The sequence below is a fragment of the Cherax quadricarinatus genome, chromosome 17 (genome assembly GCF_038502225.1).
Source record: "Cherax quadricarinatus isolate ZL_2023a chromosome 17, ASM3850222v1, whole genome shotgun sequence".
Lineage (NCBI taxonomy): Eukaryota > Metazoa > Arthropoda > Malacostraca > Decapoda > Parastacidae > Cherax > Cherax quadricarinatus.
In genome coordinates this window covers 29800744-29817737 of record NC_091308.1, presented here as the reverse complement: position 1 = coordinate 29817737, position 16994 = coordinate 29800744, and the positions used below count along the sequence as shown (strand labels likewise).

Below are 16994 nucleotides of genomic sequence, written 5' to 3'. Positions count from 1 at the left end.
AAAGTGTAATAAGTTCACTATCTTGCCATTATATTCCAAAGCTCATTTTTTGATTACCACTTTATTGTTCACCACAACTTATATTAGTCCCTTTTATATTTTTTTATTTTTATTATCACACTGGCCGATTCCCACCAAGGCAGGGTGGCCCGAAAAAGAAAAACTTTCACCATCATTCATTCCATCACTGTCTTGCCAGAAGGGTGCTTTACACTACAGTTTTTAAACTGCAACATTAACACCCCTCCTTCAGAGTCCAGGCACTGTACTTCCCATCTCCAGGACTCAAGTCCGGCCTGCCGGTTTCCCTGAACCCCTTCATAAATGTTACTTTGCTCACACTCCAACAGCACGTCAAGTATTAAAAACCATTTGTTTCCATTTACTCCTATCAAACACACTCACGCATGCCTGCTGGAAGTCCAAGCCCCTCGCACACAAAACCTCCTTTACCCCCTCTCTCCAACCTTTCCTAGGCCGACCCCTACCCCGCCTTCCTTCCACTACAGACTGATACACTCTTGAAGTCATTCTGTTTCGCTCCATTCTCTCTACATGTCCGAACCACCTCAACAACCCTTCCTCAGCCCTCTGGACAACAGTTTTGGTAATCCCGCACCTCCTCCTAACTTCCAAACTACAAATTCTCTGCATTATATTCACACCACACATTGCCCTCAGACATGACATCTCCACTGCCTCCAGCCTTCTCCTCGCTGCAACATTCATCACCCATGCTTCACACCCATATAAGAGCGTTGGTAAAACTATACTCTCATACATTCCCCTCTTTGCCTCCAAGGACAAAGTTCTTTGTCTCCACAGACTCCTAAGTGCACCACTCACTCTTTTCCCCTCATCAATTCTATGATTCACCTCATCTTTCATAGACCCATCCGCTGACACGTCCACTCCCAAATATCTGAATACATTCACCTCCTCCATACTCTCTCCCTCCAATCTGATATTCAATCTTTCATCACCTAATCTTTTTGTTATCCTCATAACCTTACTCTTTCCTGTATTCACCTTTAATTTTCTTCTTTTGCACACCCTACCAAATTCATTCACCAATCTCTGCAACTTCTCTTCAGAATCTCCCAAGAGCACAGTGTCATCAGCAAAGAGCAGCTGTGACAACTCCCACTTTGTGTGTGATTCTTTATCTTTTAACTCCACGCCTCTTGCCAAGACCCTCGCATTTACTTCTCTTACAACCCCATCTATAAATATATTAAACAACCACGGTGACATCACACATCCTTGTCTAAGGCCTACTTTTACTGGGAAATAATTTCCCTCTTTCCTACATACTCTAACTTGAGCCTCACTATCCTTGTAAAAACTCTTCACTGCTTTCAGTAACCTACCTCCTACACCATACACTTACAACATCTGCCACATTGCCCCCCTATCCACCCTGTCATACGCCTTTTCCAAATTCATAAATGCCAAAAAGACCTCTTTAGCCTTATCTAAATACTGTTCACTTATATGTTTCACTGTAAACACCTGGTCCACACACCCCCTACCTTTCCTGAAGCTTCCTTGTTCATCTGCTATCCTATTCTCCGTCTTACTCTTAATTCTTTCAATAATAACTCTACCATACACTTTACCAGGTATACCCAGCAGACTTATCCCCCTATAATTTTTGCACTCTCTTTTATCCCCTTTGCCTTTATACAAAGGAACTATGCATGCTCTCTGCCAATCCCTAGGTACCTTACCCTCTTCCATACATTTATTAAATAATTGCACCAACCACTCCAAAACTATATCCCCACCTGCTTTTAACATTTCTATCTTTATCCCATCAATCCCGGCTGCCTTACCCCCTTTCATTTTACCTACTGCCTCACGAACTTCCCCCACACTCACAACTGGCTCTTCCTCACTCCTACAAGATGTTATTCCTCCTTGTCCTATACACAAAATCACAGCTTCCCTATCTTCATCAACATTTAACAATTCCTCAAAATATTCCCTCCATCTTCCCAATACCTCTAACTCTCCTCTCCTATTTTTAACTGACAAATCCATTTGTTCTCTAGGCTTTCTTAACTTGTTAATCTCACTCCAAAACTTTTTCTTATTTTCAACAAAATTTGTTGATAACATCTCACCCACTCTCTCATTTGCTCTCTTTTTACATTGCTTCACCACTCTCTTAACCTCTCTCTTTTTCTCCATATACTCTTCCCTCCTTTTATATTATAATTTTATATTATAATTCTAACTTTAAAGAATTACCTTTAAAGTACTACCTACTATCATATTCCCAAGCTCCATTATTTGATCATCACTTTATTCACCACAAATTATTTTAGTTCCTTTTATATTGTCTCCTTTATTTTAGCTTTAAAAAACTACCTTAGCTCATTATTTTTACATTTGTTAAATAATTCAGGAGCTATTTTTTAGCTTTAGAATATTTACTTTGTTTTATACTTAATTCTAACTATAGATTCACTACAAATCTTATGATTACAAGCATTGATCCTGATACCAACCTCTTATTGAATGACTTAAATGAATCAAACAGTTACTGTAATTACTACACAGCAGAACAATCAAAGGCACTTCTCAGAGCCAACAAAAACATAACTGTCTTTAACTACAATATCAGATCTTTAAGCAAGCATTACGATGACCTCATAGCATTACTAAATTCCTTGCATGCCAATATGTCCATCATTACACTAACTGAAACATGGCTAAAGCCTGATACTACAGATGTCTATGCCATTCCTGGTTACACAGCCATACACAACTGTAGGACAGATCAACAAGGGGGTGGCACAGCTATATACTACTCAGACCAACTAGAATGTATCACTAATACTTGCACAAGGGATGAACATGGGGAATATATAACAGCTAAATTCAAATCCAAATACCTACAAAAACCTCTCACATTGATAAACATCTACAGAGTTCCACAGTCAAACATTAGCCAATTTAGTCAAAACCTAGGAAGTATGATAACTGATGCACGCATGAACAAAGATCACTTACTACTCTCAGGTGACTTCAATATAAATCTCCTGCAAGACCAGGACCCACACATTACTGAATTCACAAACACAATGAGTAACTGCATGTTGCTACCAACTGTAACAAAACCTACAAGAGTTACGGAGACTAGTGTTTCCCTACTTGACCACATCTGGACCAACACCATATCCCCTTTAAAATCAGGCATAATTACAGATAATACCACAGACCACTACCCTACTTTCCTCATAACAATTCTTGGTAAATTACCCCAAGACACTACTAAAGTCACCTTCAGACTTCACAATGAGGCAGCCATTAATAACTTCACAACAGCAGTAACAAACATTGACTGGCACACTGAGCTAGAAATCTTATACAGATATTGACGAATGTTTTAATAATTTTCTAAAAAAGACCCAATACCTCTATAACAAGCACTGCCCTAAAAAAACTAAACAGATGACAGCTAAGAGACTGAACAGTCCCTGGCTAACACCCAGCATTCTCGAATCCATAAATACAAAACACCGATATGAAAAACAGTACAGAATGGGTCACATAACCAGAGACCAAACAAAACGTTACTTGTCATTCCTAACCAGCCTGATAAGAAGGGCAAAAAAATTGTATTATGAGAACAGATTATCCAACTTACGAGGTGATATAAAAAAGACCTGGAAAACCCTATCAGAAATTCTGGGAACAAAAAAGATATCACGAAATAGCGAAATAAAATTAGCAAAATCAGATGAACCCCAACTCCCACCAACAGAAACAGCAAACAGACTTAATGATTTCTTCTCCACTATAGGACAAAACCTTGCCAATAAAATCCCAAGCTCAGATATCCCACCAAATGACTACCTCACTGGCAACTACCCGAACACACTGTTCCTAGCTCCGACTAACCCATACGAAGTCTCCCTTATTATCAATGCACTAAAAAACAAGGCAGGAGATTTAAATACCTTACCACCCTTTATATACAAAAAATTGTCACAAGTGCTATCACCAATCATTGCAACACTCTTTAACAAATCTATTGAATCCTCCACCTTCCCTACAGTTCTCAAAATAGCAAGGGTCACCCCGATCCATAAAGGAGGAGACCAAACAGAGTTGAATAACTATAGGCCAATATCCAATTTACACCCTCTCTCAAAAATCTTCGAAAAATTAATTCATAAACGAATCTACTCCTACCTCATCTCCCAAAACATACTCAACCCCTGCCAATTTGGATTCAGGCCTAATAAAAATACTAATGATGCTATTATACATGCAAGAACATATATACACATGCTAGAACATATATACACTGCAATAGAGAAAAAAGAAGTCCCACTGGGGATCTTCATTGACTTACGTAAAGCTTTTGATACAGTTGACCATGACTTGCTCCACGTAAAATTGTCACACTATGGTATAAGAGGGCACTCCCTCAACTACCTAAAGTCATACCTCAGCAACATAAGCCAGTATGTGTACGCAAATGGGGCAAGCTCTTCCGCACAACCAATTACAGTTGGTGTCCCACAGGGAAGTGTCCTTGGCTCTCTTCTCTTTCTCCTATACATAAATGACCTACCAAATGCTTCGCAATTACTCAAACCCACACTATTTGCAGATGACACTACATACGTCTTCTCTCACCCGAGCCCAGTCACGCTAGCCAATACTGTAAATACCGAATTACAGAAAATATCTACCTGGATGAGGACTAACAAACTTACACTAAACATTGACAAAACCTACTTCATTCAGTTTGGTAACAGAGCTACAGATGTCCCTCTTAACATAATGATAAACGGATCACCTATCACAATGCTAACAGAGGGAAAATTCTTAGGAATCCACCTTGATAATAGACTCAAATTTCATACACATATGCAACAAACTTCTAAGAAAATTTCCAAGACTGTAGGCATACTATCGAAGATACAGTACTATGCTCCACAGTCAGCCCTCCTGGCCCTATATCACTCTCTTATTTACCCTTATCTCACCTATGGAATTTGTGCATGGAGCTCAACAAGAATTAACCATCTCAGACCACTAATTACCCAACAAAAGGCTGCAGTTAGAATGATAACAAATTCTCACTACAATGCACACTCCACCAATATTCAAAACATTCAACCTACTCACCATACAAAACATCCATACTTATTATTGCACGGAGGGGAATGTATGAGAGTATAGTTTTACCAACACTCTTATATGGGTGTGAAGCATGGGTGATGAATGTTGCAGCGGGGAGAAGGCTGGAGGCAGTGGAGATGTCATGTCTGAGGGCAATGTGTGGTGTGAATATAATGCAGAGAATTCATAGTTTGGAAGTTAGGAGGAGGTGCGGGATTACCAAAACTGTTGTCCAGAGGGCTGAGGAAGGGTTGTTGAGGTGGTTCGGACATGTAGAGAGAATGGAGCGAAACAGAATGACTTCAGGAGTGTATCAGTCTGTAGTAGAAGGAAGGCGGGGTAGGGGTTGGCCTAGGAAATGTTGGAGGGAGGGGGTAAAGGAGGTTTTGTGTGCGAGGGGCTTGGACTTCCAGCAGGCGTGCGTGAGCGTGTTTGATAGGAGTGAATGGAGACGAATGCTTTTTAATACTTGACGTGCTGTTGGAGTGTGAGCAAAGTAACATTTATGAAGGGGTTCAGGGAAACCGGCAGGCCGGACTTGAGTCCTGGAGATGGGAAGTACAGTGCCTGCACTCTGAAGGAGGGGTGTTAATGTTGCAGTTTAAAAACTGTAGTGTAAAGCACCCTTCTGGCAAGACAGTGATGGAGTGAATGATGGTGAAAGTTTTTCTTTTTCGGGCCACCCTGCCTTGGTGGGAATCGGCCAGTGTGATAATAAATAAAAAAAAATTACATACATAGAACACTTAACTCTGATATTAACCCTCCCCTTAAACATTTCCTTGCCAACCTCAACAGAACACATGACCATAACACAAGGCACAGATCACTCTTTGATGTTCCTCGTGTCCATCTCACGCTATGCAAAAACTCAATGCACATAAAAGGCTCTAAAATCTGGAATTCATTACCTGTAAATATAAAAGAAATACTACCTGTTCATAAATTCAAGTCTCTTCTCAAAGATCACTTACTCACCCAAAACCAAATAAATACTGAATAACTGAACCTTATAAATTGTATATCTTAAATGTTTCTCACAATTATATCACATAAATGTTAAACCTAAAACCCAATCTAACAGAATACTCCATTCGACTGAATGTACAGCAATGCATGCAACCATATGACCTGTCTTTGTAATACTCATTTGTGCTTTATAGTTATCTGTTTACAATAATGTCTTATCACTGATTTCATCATTGCTTAGTTAATCTTAAGTTAATTTTAAGCCAGCCCGTAATGCTATCCATATAAGTGGCTTGGGCATGCTGCTCTTACCTGTATTTTTTTTGTACCTCTGTAAGTATGGTCAAATTACTAAATAAATAAATAAATAAGATGTGGTGATGATTGATTGGATGGGAGGAGGGGAGACTGGATGGTTTTAGTGTTTAGAAGGGGAATCCCCTTCCATTAGGACTTGAGGTGTCAAGTCCTTTTCCGAGGTTGCTTCCCTTCTTCTTTTAATGCCACTAGCACCAGCTTCAGAGTCACTGGACTTCTGTCACACAACATATCTGTTCATAGTGGCCTGTACCTCTCGTTCCTTTATGACTTTCCTAAGGTGTTTCACAACATTGTTAGTGTAATAGTCACCAGCACGGCTTGCAATAGCTGTCTGAGGGTGATTTTCATCCATGAAGGTTTGCACTTCAAGCCACTTTGCACAGATTTCCTTAATCTTTGAAGTAGGCAACTTCTTCAATTTCTCTCTCCCCTCCTCTGAAGCAATTTCCTCAGGTGTGGCCTCTTGCTGTTGAAGTTAATCTAGCAGCTCATCAGTGGTTAGTTCTTCATTGTCCTCCTCCACCAACTCTTCCACATCCTCCCCACTAACCTCCAACCCCAAGGACTTCCCCAATGCCACAATGGATTCCTCAACTGGCATATGCTTCTCAGGGTTAGCCTCAAATCCTTCAAAATCCTTTTGGTCTACACACTGTGGCCACAGTTTCTTCCAAGCAGAGTTCAAGGTCCTCTTAGTCACTCCCTCCCAAGCCTTACCTATAAGGTTTACACAATTGAGGATATTAAAGTGCTCTCTCCAAAACTCTCTTTGAGTCAATTGAGTTTCTGAGGTCACTACAAAGCACCTTTCAAACAGAGCTTTTGTGTACAGTTTTTTGAAGTTTGCAATAACCTGTTGGTCCATGGACTACAGGAGAGGAGTGGTATTAGGAGGCAAAAACTTCACCTTAATGAAACTCATGTCCCCATAAAGTCGCTCTGCCAAGTCTGTAGGATGACCAGGGGCATTGTCTAACACCAGGAGGCACTTAAGGTCTAATTTCTTTTCAGTTAGATAATTTTTCACAGTGGGGGCAAATGCTTGGTGCAACCAGTCATAGAAAAAGTCCCTAGTGACCCATGCCTTATTGTTTGCCCTCCACAGCACACACAAATTAGCCTTGAGGATATTCTTTTGCCTGAACGCTCTGGGAGTTTCAGAGTGATACACTAATAAAGGCTTCACTTTGCAATCACCACTAGCATTGGCACACATTAACAGAGTAAGCCTGTCTTTCATAGGCTTATGTCCTGGGAGTGCCTTTTCCTCCTCAGTAATGTAGGTCCTGCTTGGCATTTTCTTCCAAAACAGGCCTGTTTCGTCACAATTAAACACTTGTTCAGGTTTCAGTCCTTCACTGTCTATGTACTCCTTGAATTCCTGCACATATTTTTCAGCTGCTTTGTGGTCCGAACTGGCAGCCTCACCATGATTATCACACTATGTATGCCACTACGCCTCTTAAATCTCTCAAACCATCCTTTGCTGGCCTTAAATTCACTCACATCACCACTAGTTGCAGGCATTTTTCTAATTAAATCCTCGTGCAACTTCCTAGCCTTTTCACTTATGATCGCTTGAGAGATGCTATCGCCTGCTATCTGTTTTTCATTTATCCACACCAATAACAGTCTCTCAACATCTTCAATCACTTGCGATCTCTGTTTCGAAAGCACAGTTAAACCTTTGGCAAGAACAGCTTCCTTGATTGCCGTTCTCTTGGACACAATAGAAGCGATGGTTGATTGGGGTTTACTATACAACCTGGCCAGCTCGGAGACACGCACTCCACTTTCATACTTAGCAATGATCTCTTTCTTCATCTCCATAGTAATTCTCACCCTTATTCCTGTAGGGTTGGCACTAGAAGCTTTCTTGGGGCCCATGGTCACTTATTTTTCAGGTGAAATCACTATAAAAAGGCTGTAATAATACGAAATGTTCCGATTGTATGCTTGAATGTTACTGTAGAGGCTGGCTTGTAAACAATGCCACTGGCAGAACAAGTGAGGCTGGCTCAGGCTGCATGGACATGTCTCGGACGAATTGCATTGAGCGAATTTTTTAACACTATGCAAGGCAAAATTTTAGCAATAAAATGTATCGCTATGCGGATTTAACACTATGCGATGCCAACGTTATGCGGGGGTCCACTGCATTATATATAAAGGAATGTACTGTGCAGTGTGATTTATGTTGCCACCATATTTCACCTAAGAAGCACATGAAAATTCAAGTCTGGAAACTTTTTTGACAGCACCTTGTATAGCTACAATTCAAAGGCAAAAACAGATCTGGCCATTAACAATAGCAGCAAAACATTTGGTGTCTGGTCACCACTTATCTTCAATCATTTTATAACATATCTGGCATCTTCCTCCAAAGTAGGGTGATGCAAGAAAGAAGTAACACATTTGCCATCATTCATTCCATAGTGCCATTAATTCAAAAGCTCCATCTCGTGTTAGTTGTTCCTATTCAGGCTATACCAACTGGTGTTTAGAGCCTTTGCAGCTAGTGGCATAGAAAGAAGGCAAAAATGTATGAGCAAAAGGAAAGACAAAAAACTAACAGAGCAAAAAATAATCATGGAATCAATCATTAGTGTAACAAGAGGTTGGCTATTCCAGAAGTGGTTTATGTAACATTGCAGAAAAGTAGGTTTTCATATTTCAAAACATTATATTTTGTTGCCTTACATGGCAAACTTTACACAACACAGCCTCTCCTCACTTAGTGACATACTTGTTTACCAACTGCTTGGACTTATAACCAGCTCTCCAACCAGTATGCAAACCTAAGTGATGTACGTATATTAGAGCTGATTTCCTCTATTCTGTTTGTTACAGTATACAGTACACTACTGTAAAATTTTTATAAATGGTGCAAAGGTGACATTAAAAAATATCTAAAGGTGGTTGACACAAATCCACTACCAGTACATTATGCTCCTCGCTTAACAACCATTTTGCTTACCAATCTACTTTAGGAATAGAACCCCATCGTTAAGTGAGAGGCTGTACCATATAACTTACCTGTTGTTTCTCAATAAGATGCTCCTGAAGCTCATCTCTCTCTGCTTCAAGGGCAAGAATTCTTTTTCTCGCTTCTTCTAGAATCTCACGAACTCTTTCAGGTAATACCTAAAGAGGCAATATTAAAATTAAAATATTTATGAAATATAATCAAGAATGTATGCTTGCTCTGAGGATTTGTAACAATAGACAACTGAGAAAGCATGAAGTGCACTGCACACTAGTGGCTTTCTTTTGTGCCTAACAATGTTTTATTACATGTAAACTACATTATTTTTATACCGCATAAAAAGAAATAAAAACACATATTTGAATTTAGGCTTATGGCATTATTTACATTGGATTTCATAAGTACTATATATGAGATTGCAATAACTTTTTTTGTCATATTAGGTCTGCAATTATAGCTGACTGATTATACAGGTATATTAAATACACATGGTGCATTATTTCATGATTGTCATGTTTCTTTTAAAATCACATATGAGAAGTTGTTATTCAGAAATTCTAGTTAAAGCTGTTGTTAAGATTCTGATATTTTGGTTGAACACTGTTATACTTTTATTGTTACAAGGGATATTTCTGGAAAAGTTTACTATATAATAACTGCAGGTTTCATCAACAGGGCGTCACACATGGTTGATAGCAAACTTATTTCAGGATAAATGCTAGTATATATAATAAGTATGATTTTGATGTAGTACAGTACAGTGAACCCTTTCATTAATGAACTAATGAGGGGAAGGGTATATATGATATTGCCAATTGTCCTCACCTCCCAAATTTGAACTTAATTTTTCATGATAATCTGGCTGTCTTCTGAACTAGCGGACTTGGTTCACTAATGCATAAGATAATTGGATGCTAAGAATGCGGATATTGTAAGTTGTAGTACAACAGTTCTATACTAGCCAAAACTGGAGGAGGGAGGGTGGAAGTAATGAAAAGTAACGCTTGATAAACATAAGACTAAGGGAGCATTGTAGAAGACCTGCATGCTCATGTTAGGCAGGTCATACTGAAATCCAACCTTTCACTCATAAATCTGTCTAGTTTGTTTTTTAAGCTGCCTAGCCTTTTAACATTAATGATTAAAGGAGGGCAGGATATGTAGGGCAGCAATTAGGTCAAACAGGGAGGAAGAGTTCACACGTGCATGGCAAGGCAGTAACTGAACGCTATGCAAAAACTCAATGCACATAAAAGGCCCTAAAATCTGGAATTCATTACCTGTAAATATAAAAGAAACGCTACCTGTTTATAAATTCAAGTCTCTTCTCAAAGATCACTTACTCACTCAAAACCAAATAAATACTGAATAACTGAACCTTATAAATTGTATATCCTATATGTTACTCACAATTATATCACACAAATGTTAAACCTAGGACCCAATCTAACTTTATTATTTTTTTAAATACACTACCTAACAGAATACTCCATTCGACTGAATGTACAGCAATGCATGCAACCATATGACCTGTCTTTGTAATACTCATTTGTGCTTTATACAGTGGACCCCCGGTTAACGATTTTAATCCGTGCAAGAGGGGTAATTGTTATGCGAAATAATCGTTATGTGAATGAATTTTCCCCATAAGAAATAATGGAAATAAAATTAATCCGTGCAAGACACCCAAAAGTATGAAAAAAATTTTTTTTTACCACATGAAATATTAATTTTAATACACACAAACTGAAAAAGGCATGCACACTTACATGACACTTACTTTTATTGAAGATCTGGTGATGATTGATGGGATGGGAGAAGGGGAGAGCATTATCTTCTTACTGTTTAGAAGGGGAATCCCCTTCCATTACGACTTGAGGTAGCAAGTCCTTTTCCGGGGTTACTTCCCTTCTTCTTTTAATGCCACTAGGACCAGCTTGAGAGTCACTGGACCTCTGTCGCACAACAAATCTGTCCATAGAGCTCTGTACCTCCCGTTCCTTTACGATTTGTCTAAAATGGGCCACAACATTGTCATTGAAATAGTCACCAGCACGGCTTGCAACAGCTGTGTCAGGGTGATTTTCATCCATAAAGGTTTGCAGTTCAACCCACTGTGCACACATTTCCTTAATCTTTGAAGTAGGCACAATGGATTCCACAACTGGCATAGGCTTCTCAGGGTTAGCCCCAAACCCTTCAAAATCTTTCTTAATTTCCATACTAATTCTCACCCTTTTTACCACAGGGTTGGCACTAGAAGCTTTCTTGGGGCCCATGGTCACTTATTTTCCAGAAACAGCACCGAAAACACTGTAATAATACGAAATATTCCGAGTGTATGCTTGGATGTTACCGCGGAGGCTGGCTGGTAAACAATGGGACGGGCGGCACATGTGAGGCTGGCTGAGGGCACATTGGACGCGTCTCGGACGAAAATCGGTGAGCGGGTTTTTAATCGGTATGCGCGGCAAAAATTTTGCGATAAAAGTAAGCGGTATGCGGAAAAATCGCTATGTGATGCCATCGTTATGCGGGGGTCCACTGTAGTTATCTGTTTACAATAATGTTTTATCACTGATTTCATCATTGCTTAGTTAATCTTAAGTTAATTTTAAGCCAGCCCGTAATGCTATGCATATAAGTGGCTTTGGCATGCTGCTCTTACCTGTATTTTTTGTACCTCTGTTTGTATGCTTTGTATACTTAAAAATTATGGGCCACCCTACCTAAAATCAAATCAAAATAAAAAAATAAAAAAATTGATTTCTTTGCTAAGTTTACAATGTGTTTACATTTCATAATTTGACTGGTACAAAGAAAGCCACTATCATGCCAGGGCATTTCAGGCAGACTTAACTTAATGTTTAAAAACTACTTAATTAAGTCCAGACAGGTGAAGAGTGGTAGACTACAAATCTACATATATTCAATATTTTACTCTATTATTAATATGAGGTAGTACAATTAATGATACAAACACACGTTTTCAAGTTAAGGCTTAATAGTTAACCCTTAAACTGTCCAAACGTAGATCTACGTTCGTACGCGTAGCGCTCCGAACATAGATCTGCATTCGATTTTACATTGTTTCTTATGTAAATAAAAAGTAGATCTACGTTCGGAGCTCTACGCACGCAAACGTAGATCTACGTTTGGACAGTTTAAGGGTTAAGGGATAATAAAATGTATTTGGGAGAGTTGCTTTAAATTTTGTTAGTTTAGCATAGTGTGGGTATTGTTGTTAATGAGATAAGATGATTTTTGAGTACAGTTCCAAACTGATTTGTGGGCAGGGGACCTCTTGCTGTTTCAGGCACAGAGTTCTAGATCTTCAGGTTCTTTATGTGAATTGCATTTTGTATAGTGTGAGACAGACACAAGGGATGTCAAAAAGTGTTTTGTGCTTCGTGTTATGCCTGTGTTTTTTGTTGAAGCGGTCTAGGAGCAGTTTAAGTGGAGGGTTGATATTGGAGTTGAATGTTCTATATACATAGTAGGCACAATAATATGTTTGCATATTTTGTTCAAATTCAAGCTTTTGAAGAGTGGTGGGGTGTGTTGTCTGGCGCAGGAGAACGTGATCATCTACATGGTTGCTTTTGTTGGATTATTAAAGGTTTAAGGTGATTGGCCATGGTAGATCCCCAAACACAAACACCATATGTGAGGAGAGGGTATATTTGAGAGTGACATAAAGTAAGGACTCCATGGGGAAGTGGAACAGAATTCTTCCTCTGTAAGCTATGCGTGTCGTATGAGGCAACTAAAATGCCAGGAGCAAGGGGCTAGTAACCCCTTCTCTTGTATAAATTATTAAATTTAAAAAGAGAAACTTTCGTTTTTCTTTTTGGGCCACCCTGCCTTGGTGGGATACGGCCGGTTTGTTGAAAAAAAAATAAAGTAAGGAGCTCCTGTTGGAGTACATAGTACAGGTCTCCCTCAACATTTGCAGGCTTCACACATTCGCAAATTCCCAACCGCCAAATTCTCAGCCGCCAAATCATATTTAAGTTTCCCGCCACTTGCGAATCCCTACTACCCTCCCTCTGACTCCCACAACTGGCAGCCAGCCCTCCCACCACTGTGTGGTGAGTGTTTTGTTTGTTCATTATTTACTATTAAACTACAGTATAAATAATGTAAACCCATTCATGACTGCATATTAGAATGGCTATTCAGGCAGGTATTGGATGGTGACATCATGTGTTTACTCTTGAACACAGCAAAGAATCAAACATTTCTGCTACTGCTAATAATAATAATAATAATAATAATAATAATAATAATAATAATAATAAATATGATAGAATTGAAGAAGGAAATTGTACAAAAATACGAGGGAGTGGTTGACACATTGTCAGTGTGGCTTTGTTTATGCTGGAGTGAGCATTAGTCTCCGTGCTCTTCCAAACATTTCACAATAATTCGTTGTGTTTGGTGCTTGTAGATTGAGTGTGAATGGAGTGGTAGAGGCAGTGGTTGAGGAAGCAGTTGAGGCAGTGGTTGAGGCAGCAGTTGAGGCAATGGTAGAGGCAGCAGTTGAGGCAGCAATTGAGGCAGCTATTGAGGCACTGGTAGAGGCAGCGGTTGAGGCAGCAATTGAGGCAGTGGGTGAGGCAGTGGGCAAAGCAGCAGTTAAGGCAGTGAGTGAGGCAGCAGTTGAGGCAGTGGTATTTAATAACATAGATGTTATTAATAATAATAATAATAATAATACATGTTATTAATAATAACATGTACTATTATTATTTATAACATATATGTTATTAAATACCACTGCCTCAACCGCTGCCTCACCCACTGCCTCAACTGCTGCCTCACCCACTGCCTCAACCACTTCCTCGACCACTGCTTCTACCACTCCAGTCACACTCAATCTACAAGTACCAAACACAATGAATTATTGTGAAATGTTTGGAAGAGCACGGAGACTAATGCTCACTCCAGCATAAACAAAGCCACACTGACAATGTGTCAACCACTCCCTCGTATTTTTGCACAATTTTCTTCTTCAATTCTATCATATTTATTGTTATTATTATTATTATTATTATTATTATTATTATTACTACTGTTATTATTAGCAGTAGAAGAAATGTTTGATTCTTTGCTGTGTTCAAGAGTAAACACATAATGTCACCGTTCAATACCTGTCCGAATAGCCATTCCAATATGCAGTCATGGATGGGTTTACATTATTTATACTGTAGTTTAATAACAAATAATAAGCAAACAAAACACTCACTACCAGTTGCGGGGTCAGAGGGAGGGTAGTAGGGACTCGCAGTGGTTGAGGAAGTAGTGGAGGCACTGGTAGGGGCAGTTTTGGAGGCAGTGGTATTTAATAACATACATGTTATTAAAGCATAACATGTATGTATTTAGTACAATTTACGACGTTTTCATGTATTTTATGATTGTTCTTGGTTCAACAAGTTAAGGAAGCAGTATTATATTAAATTTCCCTACAATATATTGGGGCACTAAACATACGCAATTTTTCAACATTCGCGAGGCTCTTGATCCCCTAACCCTCGCGAATGTTGAGGGAGACCTGTATTGTATCTTGGAAAGGATACCTACTGTTTTGGAAGCTTTCTTAGTTATATGCTGGATGTGGGTCTGAAATTTAAAATTCCAGTCGAGGTGGAGACCTAGAAATTTGCCCTCAGTGTGTCTTGAAATGGGTGAACCATTTATCGATATATTCAACTGGATATTTAATGCTCTGTTTCCAAAAAGCATGAAGTAGGTTTTGTCTATACTGACAGTATGTTTGTTGGTCGTCATCCAGTTTGATCTTTTATGTAGCTCGCTGTTTACAGTGTTACTAAGTATAGCCAGGTTTGGGTGGGAGAAGGTGTAAGTGGTGTCACCTGCGAAGAGAACTGGTTTAAGGAGTTAGAGTTAAGAGTAGAGGATGGAAATAAATGGTATAAAATACTGACACAATGGAAATATAAACACATATGTAGTATAATGTTGTCAATAAAGGATTACTTTATACTGCATATGTATTCATATTTCCAAAGAGTAGAGAACCTAGGACATTTCCCTGTGGCACTCCAACATCAACAGGCTGAGTATTGGAGGTCATGCCATTTTTGTATACATACTGGTGTCTACCACTAAGATAAGATTTTAGGTAACTGAGAGTGTGTCCTCTGACCCCATAATGCTCTAGTTTTAGGTGCAAGATATTGTGGTCTACTGTATCAAATGCTTTCCGTAGGTCTATGAAGAGCCCCAGAGGATATTCATTTTTTCAACTGCTGTACATAGGAATTCGAGCATCTGAATTACTGCATCATTCGTGCTTTTTTTCAGCCTAAACCCTGACTGGCAGGGGGTTCAGCATGTTATGGAATAGGAGGTAGGAGTAGATTTGTTTATGTATTATTTTTAAGAAAATTTCAGAGAGTAAAGGCAAGTTAGATATTGATCTGTAGTTATTTAGTTCTGTAGGCTCACCTCCTTTGAGGATCAGGGTGACCCTTGCTGTCTTGAATATGGATGGGAATGTTAAAGATTCAACAGATTTGTTAAACAGTATTGCAATAATGGGGGACAGCACACGAGCTGCTTTTTTATACATTATTAGTGGCAAATTATTTAGGTCTCCTGCCTTGTTTTTTAATGATTTAATTATTAGTGAGACTTCAGTAGGATTTGTTGGTGCTATATATAGAGTATATGGGCAATTACCAGTGAGGTAATTTTGTGGCTGAGTATTTGTTTTGGGGATTTTCCTTGGTAGTTTTGATCCTATAGTAGAAAAGAAGACATTAAGTGTGTTGGCAGTGTTTATAGGTTGTATGTGTGGTTCGGCTGGTTTTGCTAAGTTAATCTCTCTGTTTCTAGACAGTTTTCTAGAGTCCAAAATTTCAGAAAGAGCTTTCCACCTCGGTGGGAGATGGCTGGTGTGTTAAAAAAATAAAACTGTACATTGGAGTGATCAGTATGTTTAAGAGGTGGAATGCTTCCACTAATGTTTAATCATTAAGATTTGAGCAGTGACTTGAAAGCTTGAGTAAAACCTACAAAATCTGTTTGATGAACAGAAGATTCTATTGTCCGAGCCGAGGACTCAGAGGATGAAGCAGGTTTTGAAGGTGAGGAACTAGGTCGGACAGGCTGTTTCACTTGAGGGGTGACTGGTGCACGTGTCTGCTTCAATCCTGTGTCTACTCTTGCTCCTATATGTTGAAACAACAATGGCCTATTCTTCTTTGCAGCACTCAGCTGAATGTTAGCCAATTTTATTTTTTTCTGTGAAATATATTGAATCTTTAAGCATACATTAGCTAAATTTTTAAATTCTAATCACAATAATCACTAGCTCCTTTTTCATAAAATGGAGGCTTATTATATAAATTTTCCATTGTAGAAGAATCCCTCAAAGAGAATACCTTACTCAAAAACTGATTACAACCCATTTTCCAAGTGCTGAATAACTCCTTTGGGTTTAACCCTTTCAGGGTGCATCCCGTAGATCTGTGGCTTTGAAGCCAGGGTCCAAGCCGTAGATCTATGCCAAAATTCTAGCGGATACAAATTTAGCGCTAGAAGGCTG

General features: G+C 39.1%; 1 protein-coding gene across 12 annotated transcripts in view; it reads right to left on the bottom strand.

Moving 5' to 3' along the window:
* Positions 1-16994, bottom strand: part of LOC128686323 (protein fantom) — a 286463-nt gene that overhangs the window by 184841 nt on the left and 84628 nt on the right. For all 12 annotated transcript variants that reach the window (XM_070085930.1, XM_070085936.1, XM_070085933.1 and 9 more), the window contains 2 exons: positions 16463-16690; positions 9469-9576 (listed from right to left, as the gene is read on the bottom strand). In XM_070085930.1, coding sequence (XP_069942031.1) covers positions 9469-9576; positions 16463-16690 — 336 coding nt within the window. The remainder of the gene's footprint in view (positions 1-9468; positions 9577-16462; positions 16691-16994) is intronic.